The sequence below is a fragment of the Corticium candelabrum genome, chromosome 2 (genome assembly GCF_963422355.1).
Source record: "Corticium candelabrum chromosome 2, ooCorCand1.1, whole genome shotgun sequence".
NCBI classification, from domain to species: domain Eukaryota; kingdom Metazoa; phylum Porifera; class Homoscleromorpha; order Homosclerophorida; family Plakinidae; genus Corticium; species Corticium candelabrum.
Window position 1 is genome coordinate 2661521 of NC_085086.1, and position 26854 is coordinate 2688374.

Genomic DNA, 26854 nt, shown 5'->3' on the forward strand with positions numbered 1-26854 from the left:
TAACTTTTTTTGTAATTAATATCAGTTGCAGAAAAGCTACACGCCAAAGTCACGTGGTCATTGTAACGTCAAACATTACGAAATGCCAACACTCTTATCTAACGGGGGAAGATTTAAACTGCAAAATGCGAATTCAATCAGAGTAAACTACGTGTTCACCATGTTAATTGCGACACATGTAAGAAACACTTGCAGCTATGTCAAAAAGTTTGCCATTCTGCACATGTGCCCATGTCTTCAACTCTGCCAATTGCTCCTTTGTTCAGAACTGGAGAAGAACATAGGATAGGACTGCAAGGAAGAGACTACTTTGACACTGTTGGACGCCAGTAGCCCCGTTGGTGTCTTTCGTCACATTCGCATTAGGATTGTTACCAGTGAATGTCATTACCATACAATTCTCGTTATCTGCATCATATTGGAAGGAATTTCCATAGATTGTCTCACACATTCCCTTACCATTTTGATACCACTCTGTAAAAGTGCGACATGTCTGATTCGAGCAATGATACTCGCCTGTTGTATTATCTTCTTTGAAGTCTGTTAACCAATTTCGTGTACAAATAGGCACGTCTTTGCATGCGTCGAACCACTCGTCACAATAGGAAGCGCATACAGGTACAGCATACAATGTTAAATCTTTCGAACCCTTCCACGGTCCCAAATATGGATCACATGCGAAAAAACAGCTTTCAGCTTTGAGGTAGCGTTCACATGAGGTTGATATGTTACCGCAGTCATCCCAGTGAAGTTTGTACAGCTCTCGGTCACCCTGTTGGTCAATTGAGTGCGAGGTGTTGGCTGCACAGCAAGAAAGGCTGGAATATCGGCTGCAGGCAGTGTCTGCTCTCATGTCGGGCTCAGGCGATGGAAACGCTTTGTGATGAGGTCCAACCACGCATGTCAGATCCGCAGCAAGCGTCATCTGGTTTATCATAGTAAACAGAGCAATGATCACAACCATAGCGCATGCCATTAGTGCTCAACGTCTGTTCCAAAACCAGACTCCCAAAACTAAGTCTCTAGGCTATAGATCCTTCTGCAAGCATGCGCAGCTAATTAAATTATAACTGCTTTTGTTTCATCAAAGTCGTGATAAAGGATGGTGTTGAAAGTTGCACCTAGGACCAGGCGGCTTGTTTGTAGTAACGTACTCTAGACGAGCGTCAAGTCGGTCAGCGTCAAAGTCGGTGTCACTATAGACGCTGCAACTTACCAATTTACTAAATTGGTACAGCGCAGCTGTAATTTGCAACGTCTTCTGACGTCTGCGACGAATTTCGGCTATTCAAAGGCTACTCTAAAGCAAACGCTGCATGCTAACTGCTGCATCTAAATGTCTAGCTGTATATACACGTAACGAGAATACCTAATGGCATGCACGGACGTGCCCGTATATATATATATATATATATATATATATATATATATATATATATATATATCAGATCTCATGCCTATCTGTCACGGCTGTAGAAGACCGACCCCTTTTTCTAGACTAAGAGTAAAGTTTCAACAGTGAACTATTTCAGGCCGTAAACCGGTCTTGTCGGTCTCTTTTAGGTCAAAACATCTTTCAAAAACTGTACTTGGGACGATTAATGGCTGAAATTTATGTTGAAACTATAGGTAATTAAATAACTAATATATTATAGTTAAAACGGAAGTAGACTTGAGCATCTTGACCAAATATATTAATTGCTATCTAGCTAAGGCAGGTCATATTGCGTAGGCCTAGGCGTGTTACAATTGTTGGAAAACGAGAGTTTCAAGAACCATCTATGCAATATATTAGGTAATATTGTATGCTGGACGAGTACCCTTTTGGCGCTTTATCTTTGAACCACACCCTTTTAGCGCATGTTAGGCCGGATCAATTTTGAAATGCTTTTATATCCTACGGGCCTATCTATAGCATTAATTTAATTATTATTAATTAAATAATTAATTAACCCTTTATCAACCTACATTTTATCCGGGCAACTCTCTAATCTGCATACTTGTCGACTACCTGCGTCTCCCATTAGGTTTAAATCCAATACAAATCACAAAATCGATTGTAATAGCTTTATTAATAACTTAGCAATAGTAGAAAAGTTCGCTAAGCAGTCGGTGACAATTTTCCATCCGATCGACACTAGAGACGTGCGCAGCGTATCGGCATGATCGCCGAGATCTACTGCGAACGTGTTTACACTAACCTGAGGATTTGTTTTCGCTAACTTTGGCTTTCAGTCGATGCCGCTCAAGAGCGTTTTGGCATCTGTAATCAGTGCATTGCTTTACATCCTGTGTAGGGTACGCCCTCCCCGCTCGGCTTCCGTAGGTGCCTAGAACGCAACTAGAAGAACGAGAAATTGGGCTATAACTTCAACAACACAATTCAACGCATTGATGTACTTTGTCTTGCGACTTTGTATTCTCTCAACGCACCAATAACTAGCGACTTCACGGGACAAACGGCTGCCGAGGGAGTGACTCACACAAGGAATGGAATGTGGGCGAATTCAATACAGGGCCAACGGAGCCGGGGCGGGCGAATTTTTTTGGGTGCCGCGGTTTGGACCTAGCCTCTAGTAGGGAAGCCGGTAGCGGCGGGTTGATATCAGTCCGCCGTTCTCGGCCGCACTGATATCAGTAGACACAAATAGTGTAGCGCGCGTTATCAAATGTGTAATATTTACTTTTTTTGTAATATCTATGCAACAATCATTAGTTAATATTAATGTACTACAAAATAACGTGCGCTATTCTAGATGCAATGTACACGTTACCGCCTTGTATTCTACATAAATGAACTGTGGAACGTGTGTGCACGCTCTTCGATCAGTAGCTCAGAGGACCCAGTTTGGGATCGTCGTTTGCTGCACGTCGTGGAAATGGTACTAATCGACTTTCCAGTGAATTGGATACGAGCAGTGGGTTTCAGAAGCCATACTCTTCCGATGCGATGATTGCTGGTGCACTGAAATCTTTTTGGTATGTTTAAATAATTAATTAAATTGATTAATAATAATTACAAAATTATACAAATACACACATGCACACATTTAGTTGTAGATGTGTTCAATAATGACGTAGTCATTATTGTAGAGTTATACATTGCAGAAATTTCCAAAAGATAATTTCAAACTTACTTAATGCAGGACTGAAAAACGTCCTTGGATTGAATTATTGTGTGAATTCATGTTATTTTGTTTCTGCTGTGTATGAAATCTCTACAATAACTAATATATCACATGTGTGGGTAAGTGGTCATCTGTGTGCATGTACACACACACACACACACACACACACACACACACACACACACACACACACACACACACACACACACACACACACACACACAAACACATTATATATGTATAATATATATATATATATATATATATATATATATATATATATATATATATATATATATAATATGCAGGCCCATAGCAAGCAAATCGAAAGTGGTCCAGCCTAACGTGCACTAACAAGCATGTGTAAAGGTAGCCTCGTATTTCTCGTGTGTATGTGTGTGTGTGTGTGTGTGTGTGTGTGTGTGTGTGTGTGTGTGTGTGTGTGTGTGTGTGTGTGTGTGTGTGTGTGTGTGTGTGTGTGTGAGTGGTTAATACGTCAATCACAGAAACTTACCCTGTAGACTTCAACAAATATCAAACCATTCACGATTATATGATAAGAAGACAGGTTGTGGAACTAATTCATCACATACAGGTCACTTGAAGGTCGATTTGCGGTTTTATACCTAAAACTACGTGTAGAAAACAGAGTTCGAAACCTGGGGCCGACACGAAAGAAGTGTTGCAGTTTGCTCAAGAAGAGAAAAGCTCAACAATTTTGTTTCTGTAAAATGGAAAACTGTCACATGTCTAACGTCTGTTCATATTACACAAGATGTGTCTACTATGTCTAGACACATACCACCAGAGGTCTATTTCATCTACTTCCATTTCAGATAAGTAATCTAGTTAGTGCAAACTCCACATTTTGTAATTCTCGACTAGATCAAGGCAGTCTCAAACTTTCAGACCAATTTTGCAGCTCCACGGGGCAGTGGAAATACGAGGCTACCTTTACACATGCTGTTTAGTGCACATTAGGCCGGACTACTTTCGATTTGCTTGCTATGGGCCTGCATATTATATATATATATATATATATATATATATATATATATATATATATATAAATATATAAATATATATATATATATATATATATATATATATATATATATATATATATATATATATATAAATATATATATATATATATATATATATATATATATATATATATATATATATATATATATATATAATATAATATAATATAATATATATATATATATATATATATATATATATATATATATATATATATATATGTATATGCAATATATGCAATATCATATATATATATATATATATATATATATATATATATGTACACATACACAGGTGACCACTCACCCACACATGTGATATATTAGTTATTGTAGAGATTTCATACACAGCAGAAACAAAATAACATGAATTCACACAATAATTCAATCCAAGGACGTTTTTCAGTCCTGCATTAAGTACGTTTGAAATTATCTTTTGGAAATTTCTGCAATGTATAACTCTACAAAAACGACTACGTCATTACTGAACACATCTACAACTAAATGTGTGCATGTGTGTATTTGTATAATTTTGTAATTATTATTAATCAATTTAATTAATTATTTATACATACCAAAAAGATTTCAGTGCACCAGCAATCATCGCATCGGAAGAGTATGGCTTCTGAAACTCACTGCTCGTATCCAATTCACTGGAAAGTCGATTAGTACCGTTTCCACGACGTGCAGCAAACGACGAGCCCAAACTGGGGTCCAATGAGCTGCTAGCAGATCGAAGAGCGTGCACACATGTTCCACAGTTCATCTAGTTAGAATACAAGACGGTGACGTGTCCATTGTATCTAGAATAGCGCACGTTATTTTGTAGTACCTAGAAAAGTAAATTTACACATTTGATAACACGCGATACACTATTTGTGTCTATTGATATCAGTGCGGCCGAGAACGGCGAACTGATATCAATCCGCCGCTACCGGCTTCCGTACCAAGAGCGAACAGTGGGCTGGTAGTACGAGGCTAGCGGCACGGCTCCTCCCATAGAGCATGTTTGGTAGCCGTTAGACATGTTGCAGTTTTAGTTTCTACGGAAACGACATGTTGATCTATTGCGCATTCTTTGAGTAGTAACTACAACGCTTCTTTCAAATGGGGCCCCAGTGTTGAACTCGTGTTCGCTGCACAAATCGACGTTTAAGAAAGCAATGGAATAACAGAAGGCACAATCATCTGATTCGACGATTGCTTGAGAGCTAAATCTATTATGGTACGTGATGTAGTTACGTTTTCTTCTATACTAGTATTAATAATTAAATTATAATTTTATAAACGCAATATATTTCTTCCATGTAATATGGCATGGTTAAGTAATGATTTAGAATTGCTAACACAGACAGTGGTTTAGGTAGGGTGTAATTTAGTCAGTTCTAATTAGTGTCCTCGACAGATCATTGAATAAATACTACTGTAATTATATTAATAACTTAAGTTAAATAATTTCAATTAGCAGTAATCTGTGTTGCTCGCACATATCTACTTGAAGTACAGACTACATACAACTCAATTTTTGGTAATAAGATGAACATGAAGATGATATTTATTTATTAAATACATATGACAATTTTTGGCAGTCTTTTTTAATTTAACTTATGACATGGGATCTGTACAACTTACCAATTATAGTACTCATGTTTCAAGATAATGTATTCATGAAGGTGTTTATTGTTGATGCTTCCTTTTAATAATTTGACAATATAATAAATTGCAAGAGTATTAGTTATTAGGTATTAATATGTACATACATCCATACATACATACATATTTTTGGTTTTGTTACAAGAGCCCTTAGGGCCCAGGTTAGATACTGCTTGGACAGAACTACTCCGGAGAAAGGCAAATTGTACGTTAGTTCCTTGCCCAAGAGAACTCATGTATGTGGCTCTCCTGCACTTGAACTTCTGACCCAAAGGTCCCAGATGTTTCCAATGTCCAGCGTCACACTCTAACCAATTGAGCCACATAAATACATACATACATACATACATATATACATACATTTTTTACAAGGACCCTTAGAGCCCAGGTTAGATCCTGCACTCACTATTCTGCAATCTAACACCGCAATCTAACACTGCAATCTAACACTACTGTAGCAGAAGTCACTATCAGAAGTCAATATGATGTACTTCACTCTTGCTGTACTTGCTGTAGATACTTGCTGTAGACAGAACTGACACTCCAGAGAGAGAGAGAGAGAGGCAATAGTATGTTAGTTCCTTGCCCAAGGGAATTTATGTATGTGGCCCTCCCGCACTCGAACTCTGACCCATACATACATATATACATACATACATACAAGCAAATGAATTGGTACAGTTACAGTAATGGCCAGCTATGGCATGATTTCCTTAAGCAAGAAACTAACACACAATTGCTTCTCTCGACTCAGGAGTATAAAGGAGAGACCTGGTCTTTGACTGGGGATGGACAAGACCGCTGGCTTGGCAGTAACATCATGCAGCACGGGTACGTGTGGGCTTGAGGTCCAGTCCCAAGGCTGCGCCAAAGTCAGTGCACTTGGATGCTCTGTCAAGCATCATAGGGTTCATCAGCACGGCCTTAAACTTCGATTAGGGAAGGAGGCTCACCTAGAAATAGGAAAGGCTGCTATCTTTAATGGAAGGGCACATCCATTTGTTGATTTTGTCTAGTGTGTGTGTGTGTGTGTGTGTGTGTGTGTGTGTGTGTGTGTGTGTGTGTGTGTGTGTGTGTGAGTGTGTGTGTGTGTGTGTGTGTGTGTGTGTGTGTGTGAGTGTGTGTGTGTGTGTGTGAGTGTGTGTGTGTGTGTGTGTGTGTGTGTGTGTGTGTGTGTGTGTGTGTGTGTGTGTGTGTGTTGGTACAGTTGGTACAGTTGGTACAGTTGGTACAGTGTACTTGTATGCATATAAATATGTAAGCTACAAATAGTCTAGTACTGTACAATTTTTTCTTTACAGTGTGCTGATGGTTTGAGGGTAAATGAGGGAATATACAGCTAACAAAAGCTAGGTCTCAGTTGGATGAAGCTACAGATATCATGTATGTGCATATGTGCATGGTAGCTGACATAGGTAATAGTAGTCCTATCTATATTTATCTTGTAGTGTATTGGTTTGTTGACTACAGCTTATTGTATGTTTTAGGAAGTGGCTGCATCACAACTCGTACTTTACTTTTTGTGTGTGGCCATTCAAGCACCACAGATATGAACACAGACAACAAGACTGTTGTACTCGACAAGAACAAAGATGGATTCATGCATGTTGCAATAAGTAGTATATATCTATAATCAGAAATAATTACAAACGATAGTCAAATCGTAGATTGTTCTTGTTCTGTACTGGTGCTAAACTGCAGTTGGTTACATTTTATATATAACAGACCATTTCTAATTACTGCATAGCACTAGGATTTCATACAAGTTGATTTTCGCTCAGTTAGTGTAATAAATGAAAAGGTGAAAACGAAATGTACTGTACATGATCAGAACGGATTCCGAGGCTGTTCATGAAGCGTTGCGATCACGTGTCAGTTCGCGCGCGAATTGCTTTCCGGTCTGAATTAATTAGCTCCCTGGACGTCAGTTCAGTGAAGCCGCTGAAGTATCCTAGTCACTTCCGTGTTTACAATTTGAATGAAAGAGGAATCTGATCTTTGCGCTGTGCGCCTACCTGAAGACCTTCAATGTTTAGAAGTACACAGATGGCTTAGTGATGATGTAAGACCTCTGAACGAGTCTCCTAGTAAAATAAACACAAAACCTTCAGAACGTTAATAAATTGCGAATTTAAATTTTCTACTAATTCAATATTTGATAAAGTGATTGTATATTGTCATAATTCTAATTAATTTTCTGTAGGTTATTCGGCAATATCTAGACCTTGTTCAAAGCACTATCCCTTGCAAAGAGAAGGTGATTGTTTTATGTGTAATAACAATTTAGTAGAAGTGCTTTATATACTAAAGAAAACAGTAATTATCAATTAGTCTGTCTCCTGTTTGTCAGGTTTTCCTTTAGTTATGTGTGTTGTGTGTGTGTGTGTGTGTGTGTGTGTGTGTGTGTGTGTGTGTGTGCGTGTGTGTGTGCAAGTGGCAAAGTCTCCCAAAACCATACTGGATACACCAAATCAAAGTTCAAGAATGTATATGTGTGCAGGCATGTATGTGAATGTTATCATGCATGTGCCTGTGTCCGTGCATGTCAGTCAGTTTAGAAATAACTGTAGTACATTAGTATATCTAATGCAAAAGTAGATGCAAATCTTGAAATAACCTATGTTCACTTCTATATTGAACTGGTTGATAGCCTCTTCATGGAAAGTACAAGTTGTGTGGATATGATGGTGTGAGTAACCGGAAAAAGGTAAAAGAGCACAATCTCCTCAAATGAAAATAAGCTTGAGATTGACAATGAAATTTTATTACAGCAATGGACATTGTCAGACAATGAAAAGCTTCTATTTGTTATCAATGACAACTCTAACCACTAGACACTTATGGTACATTTGAACTGTGGCAACCGTTTTGATCTACAATTACTAAATATTATACTCACAGGTTGGTGAACCCAAGAAGAAAACTATGACGTACTATGACTCATTGGGTGGCAATGGAAAATCGTACTTTGAAATTATACAGTATGGAGTAACAGATGACTCAATATAAGCCATTTACTCAATGTAGAGAAAATATAATTTTTAATTTTTAATAGAATTGAATATTAAAATTGCAAGCAACTTCTAGGATATTTTCAATCTCTAATTCAATATTCAGTTGTTGCCGGAAATTGAAAATGGAAGGGACGAAATGGTCACGCACCTATTTAGGTAGATGTGTGCACGCTGACTATCATTGTACGCAAATCCGTAAAGTTGTGTCAGAGATTATGTTGTGTACAGTAGCTGCATGCGGTACTCTGCGTTAATCTCATATTGATTGATGCAGTCTCATATTGCAATTTCATCTTACAGTGTCATATTACAGTCTCATCGCATGGTCTCATCGCATGGTCTCATCGCACGGTCTCATCGCATGGTCTGATCGAATGGTCTGATCGCACGGTCTGATCGCATGGTCTGATCGCATGGTCGGATCGCACGGTCTCATCGCACGGTCTCATCGCACGGTCTCATCGCACGGTCTCATCGCATGGTCTCATTGCATGGTCTCATCTCATTGTCTTATCGCCTCATCTCATTGTCTCATCGCATGATCTCATTGTCAAATTTTGACACTAATGGCACACCATATGCGGTACGTAGGCTGCAGTCCAATGCATTGCAGTAAAGGCATATGACGCATTGCAGCTTCAACTGAGAATCTGTATACGTGTTCAAAGGCGTATGATGCACTGCAAGTGCCATTTCTGATCTGTCATTTCACTGCTACGCTTTCATTTACTAACGCTTGACAGCGGCCTAAAATTGCAATATCGACAAGTGCAGAGGCTAGAACAACGTCAAAGTCCAATCGAAAGCTCAGTTTCTAGCTAATAACATTAGTGTGACAAGCGTTGAAAAATTTAAGTGCATACTTACTCCCGCCCAGAAAGGCGGTACCAGACCAGACGTAGTGGTGATGGCAGCGCATTCGGGCTGCAATCCACACTGCCTACGGAGCGAGGCTAAGAATTTCAAGTCGTACACCGAAGAAGTTACACTTATGTCATGTACTGTACTGTGTTTTTCAGGCAAACTAACAATAAGGAGTAGTTGTTAGAGCGTTACCATAGCAGCATCTGTCAAGACGTTTGCAGAGGTAACTTTCATTTGGATTGCACTAGTTGTAGCATGCACGGGACGTGAGTTTTCAAGCTAAAATTAAATCTAGAAATTGTGTTTCTTGCGACTTTGCTGTCCATAGAAATAATTATAGTAATTCGTTAGATTATTTCTAAACTTAGGCAGTAATTAAAACTTTGCCAACAAACTCTATCTGTCTCTTTTTGTACGTCTGAAAATATTATAACTTACCATTTCAAATATTGGACTTTGAGTTTTGTAGTGTTGTCGCACATATTGCGAACCGGATACAATTGGTAACAACGTGTGACCTGCACGCGTCAATGTTATCATCTGCTTCCGTGACGCCATTGGTCGGCCTCTTCATCCGCGTTAATTTTTGGAACTCAAGTGATGGCTGAGTGAATCTCACAACTGTGAACCACAGCACGCGACAGATGTGTGGCACAGCAAATCCTAACCAACACGCCGATACTCAAAGGCGCTGCAACGCTTCTCACTACACAGTAGAAACGCGAGACCTGTTTGTAGGAAGCAGCAGAAGGCAACAAGAATGCCTACCTCGGCGCATTAGGACGTCACGTGATACTTTTCGCATTGCAAGCGCCTGTACAACTATGAATTTTGGCAGTGTTAGTGTCTGTCAGAGAATACGAATCTGTTGTGTAAAGAAAGTGATAAATACAAATTCATTCATTTTTGCTCCAGCAGTGGTGCAGAGCGGACATTCTCTAGTTGCTCGAGTTTGACAATAAAGATGCTTTTCCCTGCTGTCGTTCTTCTTTTCCTTTATCAGGTATACAATAGACATTTGTAATGGCTCATTTTGATAGCCTTCTGACTGAAATGTTGTGCTCAGGTTTCCTTCACCTCGGCTTGTGATGTGCAGCTAGCTATAGACAACAGGTCTAGTTGGAAGTCTTTCGGTAATGGACTGGAGGAAGTAACTTTCACAGGCGGGCAAATGCGTCTAGCTGCTGTGTATAACAACAGTCGTGGGGCACAAAGTAAGAAGAATGTGTTAGGATGCAATCGACGGCAATCGCAAGTAGCCGTCAAACGTTTTTGTCTTGAAATTCTAGTGGATGGTAAGTGCTACTCGATATCTGACTACATTCCGATTAATCCAACGAAGGGTTATGAATTCAGCATCTACATCAAATCGACGGTAAGGATACGTGTTTGGTAGACAAGTCACAAATGTTTCTAAGATCATGACGTCATACTATGACGTATCGATCCAGAATCTACAACAGAGCACGTAGTTTACGTCCACTGGCTTGATACTGATTAAGCATTTAGAGACAATCTCTATACAATTAATCCAAGGCGCGCATGCGTGAGGATGACATTTGTGAGTCAGTAGATGGACGGTCGGACGACCATTCAATTGGAATGCAGCGCATGCGCTCATTGTTATCCCTAGGCCTGGTGTTAATTAGCGTGCCAGATGGCGACAATCCCACGTGCCAGTCAATGTGTCCATCCCCCTTCATGTTAATTACTAGTTGCCTGTACACGTGTGGGCAGCAGTTCCGTACTTAAATCTAGCCTAGGCTAGCAGCCGAGGGTCTAGCACTTTAGTGCTTCTTTACTACTAGTATATAGACTTGGTTAGCACCGTTTTACTTCGAATTCTCGCAATGCAGTACACGTATCTCAAAGAGATAAACTTAATAACAGCATTCCACGCTGCATAGAGCGTTACTGAGTAGTTATTCATTTAAATTTTATACTGTGTTTGCTTCTGTTAGTATACATGTGCGGAACAACTTTCTGTGATCTGGTTGTCCTACTCATACATTTTACTTAATGTTTAGCATCTGTTTGTCTCATTCAGGTTATCTCTGTTTATGTTAATTAATTAAGTTAGTTATCTAAGTGTAGATTCAGAGTTGATAGATATTCATTGTGAACGCTTAAATTGTATAAAGATGCATCTATTTTCAGGCATCTGACATGGTAAACTCATTTGGTTTCTACGTTTACAATGAGACCAAAGGAAGAATATCGAATCCTAACTTGGGGGATCCATATTTCAAATACAGTGATAACGATTCAAATGTGTGGACCAAATGGACGGGCTACATTCTTCCTCACTACATGGCTGACTCGAACAATGACAGCCAACCGGATTCTCAGTTTGACGAGACAAATGGAGTAGATTGGAAGTGGCCACGTTATGCTAAATATGTTGCCTTACGATTTGGATCGTGTGGTAATGGCAGTCAAAACTCAAACAAAGGCATTGTTCGTAGACAAGCTGTACACACTTTGTCGCCAACGTATTCTATTTCAGACTCTGTTGAGTCTATCAGTGACGATACTAAACTTGCTTCTATTACGGATTTCTTTGACCGACTTCATGTTACAGATGAAAGTAACACTGGACCTCCAACTGCAGTTCCTACTGCACCTCCTACTTCGCCTCCTACTGAACCTTCTACTTCACCTCCTACTGAACCTTCTACTTCACCTCCTACTGAACCTTCTACTTCACCTCCTACTGCACCTTCTACTTTACCTTCATCTGTCACACCTGCTGTAAACAAGACGTGGTATTTGAATGTCAGCGTTTGCGAATTCGAGAGTCTACGGCGTCCTGAACATAATCTTGCCTGGACCTTTAACATATCTGACTTCCGTGAATGGGCATCAAAACCAAACGACACTAATGGTAATTAATTATATGCCGCTAGCTTTTATGCTAGTTATTACATGATTATGTACTTGAAAATAGATTTATAGAACATAATGCTGGAGAGTTCGTTTGCTTAGTTTGTGAATGTTGCTTGTTTATCTTTTTGCTTGAGTTCCATTGGTTTTTGCATTTGCTTTGTCTTACTGTCTGTTTTTCTGCTTGTTTATTTGTATAATTTGCGGCTGAACAAAAACCTAATACAGTCCATGTATTTGTTATGCGACTATTTAGCATTGGTACAAATTAAATTATTTTTTTCTTAAATACACTATACATATATATGCAATGCAATTGGAAGTTGTTGGTAAAGCGTGTTTGTTTGCTGTGTTGATAGCAAATGATACCCATGCTGTCATAGCCGAGATGGTTGAGGGAAAAGAGGGAAAATGTTATTATCCGTGGGGCGTTACACATCTATTTGAGATTGATTCAGACAAATCATATAAGTTTGGTGTTTGGATCAAAAGCACACAACGCGATCTTCACAACGTTTTTGGTTTTCAAGCGTATGACAAAGACGAAAATCTTCTGACCTTTCCATTACTTGAAAGTGAAATTAAGCAGTATCATTCTGACAACACAACCAAACCGTATTTCAAAAGAAGCAACAATGATAAAAGAGAGTGGACATGGTGGAATGGATTTGTACTTCCAGACGGAGCTGATGACATCTCTTCTCACTTCATTAGCAAAGGACGAAACTGGGTGTGGCCACGAGATGCCAAATATGCGCAGATGAGGTTTGGCAGTTGCTATGGCAACGGAAACAATCAAGGCATCACCTATTTCGCTCTTCCTCAGGTGGAGCAAACTGATTTCTAGTCATAGAATGTCGTGTACTTGTGTCGTTTCAGACGAACCAACAGCTACTTAGATACGTATATGTAGAGCGAATCCGAAATTGTGCCTTTGCATGCACGTTTTGGAATACGATTCTGCATGCTGTCTCGTGAACACGTTTGTCGACTACTAAAGAAATTACATCTCTCAAAAGTTTCATTTCGTTTCTGTACTAACCTAGCCTGGAATTTCTTCAAGATTTCCTAATGTTGTGCTTGTCCTCCGACTTGCCTTCCCACTCGAACGTATCATACATATCGAGCGCGTCGTGGCCGATGACGTTCAGTAAGGTAGCGACTCTCACCTCATCTTTCTCCTACATGAGCTTGAGCGCGATCTCTTAGATGATCCAATCTTGAGCAAATCGACGCCAGTTCTCTCCTCGGTGAGTGAGATCTTCTAAATTGAGTGGATCCGGTGGCTTAGCCATCCGTTCAAACTACGGAGCTGTGGCATGCTCAGCTATTCTGGATATTTTGGCGGGTATAGATTTGGCGGCAAACTTGCGATCAGAGTTAAAGCTTGTTCCTGACTTCATGTAACGTTCTTGGGACGTCTATTACTTCTTTGGAACTAAAACCAACGTTATTACAAGACAACGCTACTGCACGCCAACTATGCACTCAAGCCCGCAAACTCGTCTAGTCTTAATATCAACTTAGTACGTCATACCATCACATCATCTATCACTTGAGTTCCCAAAAGTAACGCGAAATTAAGACGCTCGACTAATGACATCACGGCAGTATGATGACATTGACACGTGCAGGTCACACGTTGTTAGCAAGGGCGCGTCTCCATTAGAGCTTAAACATGTTTACAATCTGTTTAAGTCTAAACATGTTTAAGAATAATGCGTCTCCACTGGCGTTAAACCTGTTTAACTCTAAACCTAAACAGCTTTTGCTAAACATGTTTCAGAGGTAGTTCAACGAAAGTGGTTTAGGTTTAACAGTCACGTGATATAAACGCGCGTTCCAAAACGGTGGATGTTAGTTCTTTCACGCTGTTCTTTCTCTTTCTTTGGAGACTATTGGAAGAAGACAAAACTAGGCAATGTCAGAGAGTGCTTAGACTGATGCAGAGTGTCAGGAGAGAGCCATTTTGGCGAAGACAGAGACTTGTGTCTGTGATTGTTCTTCAGACGACAAGAAGACGATCTCCGACTGTCTGGTGCACAAGAAACGAATTCGCGCGGTACAACAAAGTTCCGGATAATTCTTTTAATAGCCGGGAATAAATGGACAAGTGGAGACGCTGTCTACTAAACATGTTTAGAGTTTAGACATGTTTAATGTTAAACATGTTTAAAGGGCAACAAGTGGAGACACAGCCCAAGTGTTTCCAGTTTGCAATATATGCAACAATGACACGCAAAGTCTAATATTTGAAAATAGTAGATTTAATATTATTTTTTAGACTCACAAAAAGAGACAGACAGATTTTGGTGGCAAAGTTTCGATTACTTAATCTAACAAATTCCTAGAATGACTTCTCTAACAGCAAAGTCACACGAAACACGATTTCTACATTTGTTTTTCTTTATGGCTTGAAAACTTACTACGTGCCGTGCAATCTACAACTATAGTAGTTCAATCAAAATAGAATTCTTTCAACTACAACTTTCAACACATGCCCACAATGATCCTGTGTAGACTGTATGCATCGTCGTCCTTCGCAAAGCTTCGAGCAATCGAATATCTCTTGCCGACGAAACTTACTCTTCTAGCGCTTTCGTTTCTTTCCAAATTCTGATTGCATTTGCACCGAATCCAACCTACACGTTATCTGCAGCAAGCGCTACACGGGGAGTGTGCCGATTTCTATCGAAACAAGCGCGAAGAGCAAGATTCGAGTTTATTCAGGACATCCGGGACCTCGCAACAAAGATTGCATGTGACGTGTCCACAGACCTATCCTTACACTATAGTATCTTGCCCGTACGAAGGACGGGCCATGTATACTAGTATATTTATTGACGATCAAAGCGAGGCTCTCTCTTGTCATGTCAATTGAGCTCGAGATATATTATATTTGTATATTTATATAATTATATATTTATATGCGCACGTCAGCACTTGTCATACGGATTTACGGCAAAACGGAAAGATGAATTGACAAAACAACGATGCCAGATAAATGCAATTTTGACTCCATAACACATTCACAAAAAATTGAAGCAAGGAACCTTTTTCGAGAGGTCGACTCAATTGTAATTTCTTGGCAAGAAGAGTGAAACGACTCTCGATTTTGCTCCCTTACGGACCTAAAAACAAAAGATACTGATGCGTGACAAACAGAATGGAAAGGAAAAGCTAAAAGAAGAGAAAAGTCTGTGTTTTGAGTTTCCGCGCGTTACTTTGACAGAAATTATTGCTACTCAACCATTATCACGTGACTACGCGACCATTGTTACGCGACTATCTTAGCTAATAAACGAGTGAGACGATTGAAGCGACAACGAAGAACTGAAGACAACTACGCTAGACAGCTGATGAATGATGATATTTGAGCAGCTGCCCAACCGCAGACTATCTAAGTTATTCAGTTTTCCAGGATACTGCACAACAGACGTATGCAACGGATAATTGAACTCTTGAATGGGATAATTCGGATAATTGATTGCCTGAATCAAATAATTGAACGCCGAGTTCAGATAACTGAACACAGGATTCGGATAATTGAACGCAAAATACTATAGAAGAGCAACTGAAAGTCGGTTTCTTGACTTCTCGCGTTTGTTTGACAGTAACTATTGCTACCTAACGCAACCATTGTTACGCAAATAGGTAAAGACAGAACACCATCGCTCGCCAAACACAATGCTAACCGAGCATTTACTAGAATATTTATATATTTATTGGCGAGCGAAGCGAGCCTCTCTCTTGTCATGTCAATTGAGCTCAAGATATATTATACAGACTTGGACAAAATTATAGGGACACCTCGCTGTGGGTATGTAGTAACACAACAATTAGGTCACAATTTACCAACTATCAATATTGTTAAGAACTTAATAGTTACCGCGTTGATTGTTAGGTTTCTTGAGAATACTGTAGACCCTAAATTGTTTTCTTTACGTTTCGCATTGCGGAAAACGAGACCTAAAAGTGTATGACGTCATGACTGCGTAAGCGTCGTAAGTTAGACTCTCTTTGATTTTGTTTAGTGGCTTTTAAAAACAGCCGGTTTTAATAACGCGAAGGAAAATTGAAGTCCTTCACCAGTTCCTCAGTACCGAGTGTTCCCGCCTCTCGCACTCCTGATTGCGTCCAGACGTCGCAGAACACTTTCTGCCAAGTTCCGGACACGCGCGGCTGGAATCTGCTGCCACGCCTCTTGTAGAGCATTCCAGAGCTCAGCTGCAGTTCTCGGTTCGCAACGGTTGGCAGCAGTTTTGAGTTCATGCCACAAGTTCTCGATTGGATTCGCATCAGGCGAGTTTGGCGGCCAGTCCAACGGTGTGACGTCATGCTGGCGTAGCCATTTTCTTGTTGACCGAGACGTGTGGATTGGCGCGTTGTCCTGCTGGAAGACAAAGTCGTCTCCTATCAGTGCCGTTGTGTCTGTAAGCATGTGCTCCTCCAGAACCTGTTGGTACGCCGTGCTGTCCAAACGACCTTCCAGTTTCACCAGAGACCCCACACCATGCCAACACATCGATCCCAAAACCATCACACTAGCGGCGTGCTGGACCGTACGGTCACAACATTCAGGGAGAAATTCCTCACCTTTGCGACGCCAAACGTACAGAGCACCATCGCATCCTATGCTAACTTTTGACTCATCTGTAAAAAGAACAGATTTCCAGTCATCCAAAGTCCATTGTGTATGAGTGGTTGCCCATCCCAGTCGCAAACGCCGATGGTTTTCTGTTAGCAGTGGTTTCTTTCTAGGCCTCCGAGCGTTTACTCTTGTCTTACTGAGACGACGACAGACTGTTCTACTTGACACCTGCTTGCCGGTTTCATCAGCCAGCTGATACGAGAGCAGTCGTGATGGTGCTCTTCGGTTCTGCAGTGCCATTCTCTTTAGTCGATGATCTTCCCGAATTGTCGTTGCCTTCCCACATCCAGGTCGTTTTTCATAATCGCTGCTGCCATGGGAAAGCCGTTGCAGGCACTGATGAACCGAATTCCTGGAGCGGCGGACAAAAGCTGCGATGTGACGCACAGAATGGCCAACTGAGTGAAGAGCTTCAATTTTCCCTCGCGTTTTTGGACACAACTGTTTGCCTCGAGGCATCGCTGCAACTCGTGAAATATCGCACGGAACAAGACTCTGCAACTGCGTGCAGCTGAACGTTCGGGCTAACTTATCGCCTAAGTTTGGCGGTCTCAAGGGCAGCGGTTTTAGTGCAGCTGACATTATGGCGGTAGCAGTTTGAGATTTTACTACGTAAAACGTGGACCGGAAGTGGCATGTCAATGTTCTTTTGTTGCTATAACTTTTTTAGTTTTTGTCTTAGCAGGATTTTTTGTAATTAATTAGTGTCGCATGATTTTTGAATACGTTGAAGTTTGTTTATTGATTAAAATGGCAAAACAATTCAAATTGTGATGACATGCGCGAAATCAATGCGCAAAAACAGATGATTCGCCTCTTTTTCATAATGTTGATAAGAGGACCCACAAAATTGCTTTCGCTCTCTACTACAGAGCATTCTTAGATTGTATGCCAAGAATAAGCATCCAAGAGCGATGAACGTGTACAAAGACAAGAAAAGTAGGAATGGCCGTCTTCCATCTTCAAAGCAAACTAGATGGGCAGTAGGTAGTAAGTACAGCTGCAGTCTTGAACTCAAGCTATGTTACATACTAACAATGGCACAATCCATAAAAAAGAAATTCGAAGAACATTTGGTTTTGCTGGAGAAAAATTCAGTGCCAAAGTTAGACTAGACACAAGAATGCCAGGTGTCCCTATAATTTTGTCCAAGTCTGTATTTATAAATATATTTATATGGGTACGTCAGCACTTGTCATATGGAATTACGGCAAAGCGGAAAGACGAATCGACAAAACGACGATGCCAGATGAATGCAATTTTGACTCCGTAACATATGCGCTAAAAATTGAAGCAAGGGACCCCTTTCGAGGAGTCGACTCAATTGTAATTTAGTGGCGAGAAGAGTTAAACGACTCTAGATTTTGCTCCCGTACTCAACTAAAAAGCAAAGAAGACTGATTCGTAACAAACGGAATGAAAAGGAAAACTAAAAGAAGACAAAAGTCTGTTTTTGAGTTTCCGCGCGTTACTTTGATAGAAATTATTGCTATGCAACCATTATCACGTGACTACGCAACCATTGTTACGCGGCTATCTCATTAAACGAGTAAGACGATTGAAGCGTAAACAAAGAATTGATAACAACTATAGTATTTTGCGTTCAATTATCCGAACTCGGCGTTCAATTATTCGATTCAGGCAATCAATTAGCCGAATTGGGCGTTCAGTTATCTGATTCGGGCATTCAATTATCCGACTCAGGCATTCAATTATCCGATGTTCTGTCCTAATTAGAAGTAACAAATATAGAAATAATTATTTTAGTCGCACATTTCTTTCATGACGTCTTTCTATGATGCTCACTCACGTTTCTGCTGAACAATAAATGATTGATTCAAGAAAGGTGGGAAGGCAAAGTAGTAAAATTCGAGCTCTTGATTAGCTAAAAACCCGCTACGACGCATGATGGACTGTTGCATGGTATCACGGACGACGCGCGATTTACAAAGTGTGCGGATTACACCACGATTGACGAAGCAAGGCGTTGTTGTAGGCTTCTTAAATATGTAGATCTAGTTCGCTCCCAACAGCTTAGTTAGACCTCCGTGAAAACGTGGGACACCAAGATTATTGCAAAGGAAATAATCGTACAACACACGCTAAAATTCACGCTAAAGTCAAGATTAAATAAAAATTATTGAGTCTAGACAGCTGATGAATGATGATATTTGAGCAGCTGCCCAACCGCAGACTATGTAAGTTATTCAGTTTTACATGATATTGCAGAGCAGCCCTAACTAAGCAACGGATAATTGAACTCCTGAATGGGATAATTGAACGCAAAATACTTTAGAAGAGCAACTGACAGTCTGTTTCCTGAGTTCCCGGTTTGTTTGACAGAACGTATTGCTACGTAACGCAACCATTGTTACGTGAATTGGTAAAGACAGAACACCATCGCTCGTCAAACACAATGCTAACCGAGCATTTACTAGTTGGCGAGCGAAGCGAGCCTCTCTCTTGTCATGTCAATTGAGCTCGAGATATATTTTATTTATATATTTATATATTTATATATTTATATATTTATATATTTATATACGTACGTCAGCACTTGTCATATAGATTTACGGCAAAACAGAAAGACAAATCGACAAAACGACAATGCCAGATGAATGCAATTTTGACTCTGTAACATATGCGCTAAAATTGAAGCAAGGGACCCTTTTCGAGGGGTCGACTTAATTGTAATTTCTTGGCGAGAAGAGTAAAACAACTCTCGATTTTGCTCCCTTACGCGACTAAAGAGCAAATGAGACTGATACGTGACAAACGGGATGGAAAGGAAAAGCTAAAAGAAGAGAAAAGTCAGTTTTTGAGTTTCCGCGCGTTACTTTGACAGAAATTATTGTGACGCAACCATTATCACGTGACTACGCGACCATTGTTACGCGACTAATCTTAGTAAACGAGTGAGACAATTGAAGCGTGAACGAAGAATTGAAGACAACGATAGTATTTTGCGTTCAATTAGCCGATTATCCGAATTGGACGTTCAGTGATCCGATTTGGGCATTCAATTATCCGACTCAGGTATTCAATTATCCGATGTTCTGTCTTAGAAGTACTAAAGTTATAGAAATAATTGTTTCAGTTTGAAACGTAAAGTCAAAACCGCGCACATTTCTTTCATGACGTCTTTCTATGATGCTCACTCACGTTTCAGCTGAATAATAAATGATTGATTCAAGAAAGGTGAGAAGGCGAAGTAGTGAAATTCGAGCTCTTGATTAGCTAAAAACCTGCTACAACGCATGATGGACTGTTGCATGGTATCACGCTGGACGCGCTGTTTACAAAGTATGCGGATTACACCACGATTGACGGAGCAAGGCGTTGTTGTAGGCTTCCTAGATATGTAGATTTAGTTCGCTCACAACAGCTTAGTTAGACCTCCGTGGAAACGTGGGACATCAAGATTAGTGCAAAGGAAATTATCCTACAACACACGCTAAAAATTCACGCTAAAGTAGAGATTAATTACAAATTATTGCGTCTATACAGCTGATGAATGATGATATTTGAGCAGCTGCCCAACCGCAGACTATGTAAGTTATTTAGTTGCACAACAGCCGTAAGCAACGGATAATTGAACGCCTCAATCGGTTAATTGAACGCAAAATACTTTAGAAGAGCAACTGAAAGTCTGTTTCCTGAGCTCCCGGGTTTGTTTGACAAAAACTATTGCTACGTAACGCAACCATTGTTACGCGAATTGGTAAAGACAGAACACCATCGCTCGCCAAACACAATGCTAACTGAGCATTTACTAGTCTAGCCTGTATAGTGATCATGTTTGAAATGTACTACCATTGACAGACAGACAGACAGACAGACAGACAGACAGACAGACAGACAGACAGACAGATGCCCAAGCCAAACGGTGATGTTCGTCCTGTAGCTATAGGAGAATGCCTGAGGAGACTGACTGCGCGCACTATTTGCAGCCTAAAGAAGAATGAATTTTCTGAATTTTTCTCTCCAGTCCAATATGGGGTGGCCACTGCGGGTGGGTCAGAGTTGCTGGTGCATCAAATCCAACTATTACTTGAGAGCAACGAGGATTGGGTAGTGTTAAAAACGGATGTCAGGAATGCCTTTAATTCAATCAACAGGAATCACATGATCAACCAAGTATTTGCATCTTTTCCGGACATAGCATTTCATGTGTTTAAGATGTATTCAGGTTTTGGTGATCTGATTGTGTCAAAAGGCTCCTCTACTGTAAAAATATCGTCACAGGAAGGAGTTCATCAAGGAGATCCTTTGGGACCTGTGTTATTTTCCATTGCAATACATCCTCTTCTATTGAAGTTACAGTCTAATCAAGCAGGGATCATGGTATTGGCTTACCTGGATGATATATTTCTTCTTGGTCCACCAAATGAAGCAATGGTGGCCTTTGAGAATCTGAGGTCTGATTTCTCCAGTATTGGTTTAGAAATATCAAGCAGCAAGTGTGAGGTCTTTTCGTCATCCTCAGGCATCAAACTTCTCGGAGATCAAATTTCATCTATTCCGACTACATCCACGGGAACTACAATCCTTGGGGTTCCTATTGGCTGCCCATCATTTATTCAGTCCCACTGTTCATCATTTGCTGACTCTGGAAACCTTTTGTGTGACCAACTGGTCGAGCTTGAGGATCCACAGAGTGCGATGCTTTTACTCAGGCATTGCCATGTTCCTAGAATGACACACTTGGCAAGGTCAGTAGCACCAAGTACCTCATCGAAGCAGCTTCACTGCATGATCATCTGACAAGAGAGTCATTTTCAAAAATACTGAACTGTGGTCCAATTCCAAACGACAGGTGGTTTCAAGCGACACTACCGATTAAAAATGGAGGTTTTGGGATGACATCCATTACAGAGATATGTCAAATAGCCTTTATATCTAGCTGGGCTAATGCACTGTCGACATTACCGATTCGATTCCCAGCTATGGAGAATCAAATTAATGAAATCATTTTTGGAGATGGTGCAGATGGTTCTATTAGATCCGAGTTACTTCGAGCAATTCCTCCTGGCAAGATTTTTACTGACTTGCTAGAGGACACTAAGAGACTACAACAAAAATTAACTCGTCAACACATGACTTTTGCTACTGCCCACATGGTAGAAAACACTGCTTCGCCCAGAGATGCGGCTCGCCTTCGCTCTCTAGGTGGAAAAGGTGCTGGCTCCTGGCTTAACACGATTCCAGAATCAGCAAAATTCGCACTCTCACCTTACGAATTCCGTTTGGCGTGTTTGCTGAGATTGGGTCTATCTTTGCCGGCTGTCAGATGGATTGAGCAGTGTGATTGTGGAACTGCATTAGACGAAATGGGATACCACTTGCTGACTTGTAAGAAGGGTGGTGGGCCTGTTTGGTCACACGATTCGATAGTAAGTGAATGGGATGACTGTTTGCGGCAGCTGCAGATTCACCACAAAAAGGAACCGAGGGACAGATACAATGATAGCAACAACAGACCGGACATCGCTGTCTTTGATGTTGGCTCTGGTGCCAATGTGGAACTAGATGTAGCCCTTTCACATCCATGGGCATCGGACATTGTGAGTCAGGCTGCTGAGAAAGACGGGGCAGCAGCAGCAAGAAGAGAGGACAGGAAGACAAAAAAATACAGTGAGCTAAAGCTCGCTGGAATGTCTTCAATGAGATTTGTTCCCCTCGTCATGGAACACTTTGGTCGCTGGGGTGAAGAAGCCACAAACTATCTACAGGAACTATCTCGCCGATCATGTGATGATGCTGGCAACAATAACTGCAATGAGTTTATGTGCTTTTGGCGAAAGCGGTTTTCAATAACACTACAGCGGTGCAATGCAAAGACAATAGCAAAAAAAATTTCTATTCTTACCTTTAATAGTTGTAACACTGTAGATGACTTTGTCACACAATTTTACATACATTAGGTATAGATAGCAGTATAGTTGTAGTGGCCGCATAGAGCCTGCTTAAACTCACCTTCTCTTCATTAGCCTGTAGTAGTGTTCATGTTTGAAATATATGAGGATTGACAGACAGACAGACAGACAGACAGACAGACAAACAGACAGACATATACTGTACTCTCATAGAGACTCTACTTGCACATTTGCTAGGAATTTGTGAAAGCAAACCAGTCGTTGCAAACAGCAAAGTCATAGATTGACTAATGTACTTGGCCTTGAATGTCAAAATCAAATAATCTATCTGAATCAGACAGACAGACAGACAGACAGACAAAGACATGTAATTAGCATTGGTGTAAGTTATAGTGATGATATATAAAAACATATGTATTGACAAACAGACAGGCAAACAGACCGTAGACAATAGGACGGGCAAACATAATTTAAAGTAGGGTTTTGTGCTGGCCATGCAGTCGAGAGAATGATTTTGTTGATTCTCAGACTGAATTATCTTGGTTTTATGAACAATTGAATTATTATTTGCAGTATAATAGAAATCTTGGTGACTTTTCTCAGTAATATATAGCAGAAATGTTGCTCAAGAATTGGCAACCATTTCTAGTTCCATTGATAGTAATGAGAAAGTTGACTCGATCATACTGCACGTGCTGCCCCATGCTACTATTTGCCTTGCCCAAGTGACTCCCTTGAGTTGTCTACCTGTTGTCTTTGCCAGTACAGACAATTAAGTTTTGGAATGCGGAATCAAGTTACTAACTAGCTCAAAAGTGTACTAAATTTTGAATGATCTGAAAACTCATACAAAGAGAATATTCTTTATGAGAGTGCAGAAGCAATGTACAGATACAGTGGTGCAAACTTTTCACCCCAACAAACAAAAACCAAAACAAGCTAAAACAAAAATCGTAAGGACACATAGTAAATCATCAAAAAAGACATGTCGTCTCTCTTGGATTGTACATGTGTTAGTGAATGTCAAAACATTTCATCACTTCACAAAGAGGCATACTACAATTATTTCTTATTACCTCTAACATATATATATATATATATATATATATATATATACACAAATATTTGCTGTTCAAGTACACACACACACACACACACACACACACACACACACACACACACACACACACACACACACACACACACACACACACACATACACACACACACACACACACACACACACACACACACACACACACACACCCCAGTATACTAATTATATAACTTTTATTCACGTCACCAACCATATAACAATGCCATAATAATTATATAGTTTGCAATACAATACCCGTTGGCAAAAGGCATATACAACGTATACTTATAAGTGCCAACAACGCAATGACTGATACCTTCAATTTAATTAAGTAACTGAACTTAAATTAATTAACTTAATTTAATTAAAACCAATGCTAGCTCTAAACATACATTACCTCAATAATACTGTAGCTTTGTGACAACCAGCAGAGTTATGAATACGTCGCGTCATCCATCTAAATGATTCTATGCATTAGTAATTATTATGTGGTTTGCATTAAATGATCTGATTTGTAATGAGTATTAAAGTGTCTATAGATTATTTCATTTACGTGTTTATACCAACTAGATAATGCTTAATTAATAAATATTGTGTACACACACATATGGTATGCTGTCATTTTAATTGTATAGTGTTTATCTGTTAATAAATGTTTTGTAGGAGTAGTTGTGAAATAAAATTAAATTGCCTGAGTACTTTGTACTGTTCTAATTGTATTGGTAATTAATTAATTGCATATTATTTAACTGGACACAGGAAATAAATTTGCAATAAATAGTACACAATTTGATGTATGCAGTGCACGCCACAATGACACACAATTTAATCCAGTTAATTAATAATGTGCGTAGCAGATGCGCGCACCCAAAAAATATTTCAAGAAAACTGCAAATTTTTTTATTTAACCGCAAAAAATAGTAATTAAAAATTACTTTACCTGCCGTCCAATTTATTTGAAGTCGATTTGTGCCGAGAGCAACGTTCAGCGGACGACACTCAAAACTGAGGCCCCCTTTTAATAAACGGTGCAGGTTACTGCTCTAAAGATGCACAAAAAGACAGCAGTTCGTTTATGTCAAAAACGCGGTTGTAACATGTCCGTTCACTACCAAGAATCAATTGGCGCGTCGGTAGCCTCGTACACCAAAGCGCATTCGCTGCAGGGGCTAAGTTCCCAAACCTCGTCCAAAAAAAATAGCCCACCCCGCGGCCTCAATATCAGCGTCGACGTCACTCGACCAGAAGCTGATTACTAACTGAGGCGGGCATGCACAAGGTTTACAATGATAGAACTACTGAAAGGACACACGGACATTTGAATGCATTTGTATAGATCGCTAGCATTAATTAGCGTGGCACGTGCTAGTCAATGTGTCCAGCCCCCTTCTCAGCCTCTTCATGCTCTAGTTAGCAGATGCAAGTACGTGCGCAGCAGATGGGCTAGCAGCCAAGTATTTACCACTCTAGTGTTTCTTCACTAACCTAATACAATGCCTGAGCTCAACTGCAATTGGCTACGTCTATGCATACATATATGATATAATTGCGACTACACAAAAAAGTTTGCAATTCGTGACTGTCTGATCAAAATGTGAATTTCCAGTCTGCTAGTACTGCTCATGGAATGGCCAACCATTCTTTCTTCAAAATTGGAGAAGAATATAAGATAAGACAGAAAGCACAAAGTACAGACTACTTTGCCAACGTGCAATGCCATGAGCTCCACTCGTGTCTTTCTTCACGTTCGCATTAGGATTGTTACCAGTGAACGTCATGACCACACAATTATCATGTGCAACATATTGGTTATCTCCCCACATGGTTTCACACATTTCCTTGCCGTTTCCATACCACTCTGCAAAGGTACGACATGTCTTATTGACGCAATGAAAACGGCCCGTTTCATTATCTTCTTTGAAGCCTGTCAACCAATTTGGTGCACAAATAGCCACGTCTTTGCATGCTTCGAAAAACTCGTCACAATTGGAAGCGCATATAGGTAGATCGACCACTGATAACTCCTCCGAGCCTTTCCACTGTCCAATATATGGATCACAATGGAAAAAACAGCTATCGGCTTTCAAAAAGCGTTCACATTCAGGTGGTACCTCACCGCAGTCATCCCAGTGGAAATTGTACAACTCTTGGTCACCCTGTTGGTCAATTGAGTGCGAGACGTTTGGTGAGCAGCAAGAAAGGCTAGAATATCGACTGCATGCAGTGTCTGCTCTAATGTCGGGCTCGGGTGAAGGAGACGCTTTGTGATGAGGTCCAAACACGCATGTCAGATCAGCAGCTTGTACTACCATCTGGTTGGCCAGAGTAGCTAGAGCACTGATGACAATCAAAGCGAATCCCATTGTGCAGAATGTCTGGTAACCAGACTCCCAAACCAAATCTAACGGTTCTCTAAGACGTTGTGAAAGCATGCGCACCTAATTAGAATGCTTTTCTTTGTTCCAAAATAAGCGTGGTGTGTAGCTAATTAAAGCACCATCTCAACACAGACCAGGCGCTAAAAGCTGGTTTCCAGTAACGTACGCTAGTCGAGCGTTGAGCAGCTCAGGGTTCCATTCAGCGACAAGACCACTGAGCGGACACACAGACATTGCAATGCATTGTTACTAAAAAATTATCGTG

The 26854-nt window shown here is 40.2% G+C and overlaps 4 protein-coding genes and 1 long non-coding RNA gene across 5 annotated transcripts; 3 read left to right on the forward strand and 2 right to left on the reverse strand.

The window, feature by feature from the left end:
* LOC134198466 (riboflavin-binding protein-like) lies at nt 1–1025 on the reverse strand. The gene has a single exon (XM_062667875.1). The coding sequence runs from the start codon at nt 974–976 to the stop codon at nt 263–265; it is 714 nt and encodes a 237-aa protein (XP_062523859.1). The 5' UTR covers nt 977–1025; the 3' UTR covers nt 1–262.
* Nucleotides 1026–5152: 4127 nt separating this feature from the next.
* Nucleotides 5153–7828, forward strand: LOC134176229 (uncharacterized). The gene is made up of 3 exons (XR_009969280.1): nt 5153–5399; nt 7129–7242; nt 7315–7828. It is a non-coding gene; the product is annotated as an uncharacterized LOC134176229 (long non-coding RNA).
* A 2798-nt stretch (nt 7829–10626) lies between these two features.
* LOC134198528 (uncharacterized) lies at nt 10627–13653 on the forward strand. The gene is made up of 5 exons (XM_062667943.1): nt 10627–10708; nt 10772–10919; nt 10995–11080; nt 11863–12589; nt 12948–13653. The coding sequence occupies exons 1-5, from the start codon at nt 10670–10672 to the stop codon at nt 13433–13435; spliced, it is 1488 nt and encodes a 495-aa protein (XP_062523927.1). The 5' UTR covers nt 10627–10669; the 3' UTR covers nt 13436–13653.
* A 7574-nt stretch (nt 13654–21227) lies between these two features.
* LOC134176271 (uncharacterized) lies at nt 21228–23693 on the forward strand. The gene is made up of 3 exons (XM_062642947.1): nt 21228–21951; nt 22143–23002; nt 23689–23693. Exons 1-3 carry the CDS (start codon nt 21365–21367, stop codon nt 23691–23693), a joined length of 1452 nt encoding a protein of 483 aa, XP_062498931.1. The 5' UTR covers nt 21228–21364.
* A 2164-nt stretch (nt 23694–25857) lies between these two features.
* Nucleotides 25858–26643, reverse strand: LOC134176272 (riboflavin-binding protein-like). Its single transcript, XM_062642948.1, has one exon. It carries the CDS (start codon nt 26641–26643, stop codon nt 25858–25860), a length of 786 nt encoding a protein of 261 aa, XP_062498932.1.
* Nucleotides 26644–26854: the final 211 nt, after the last annotated feature.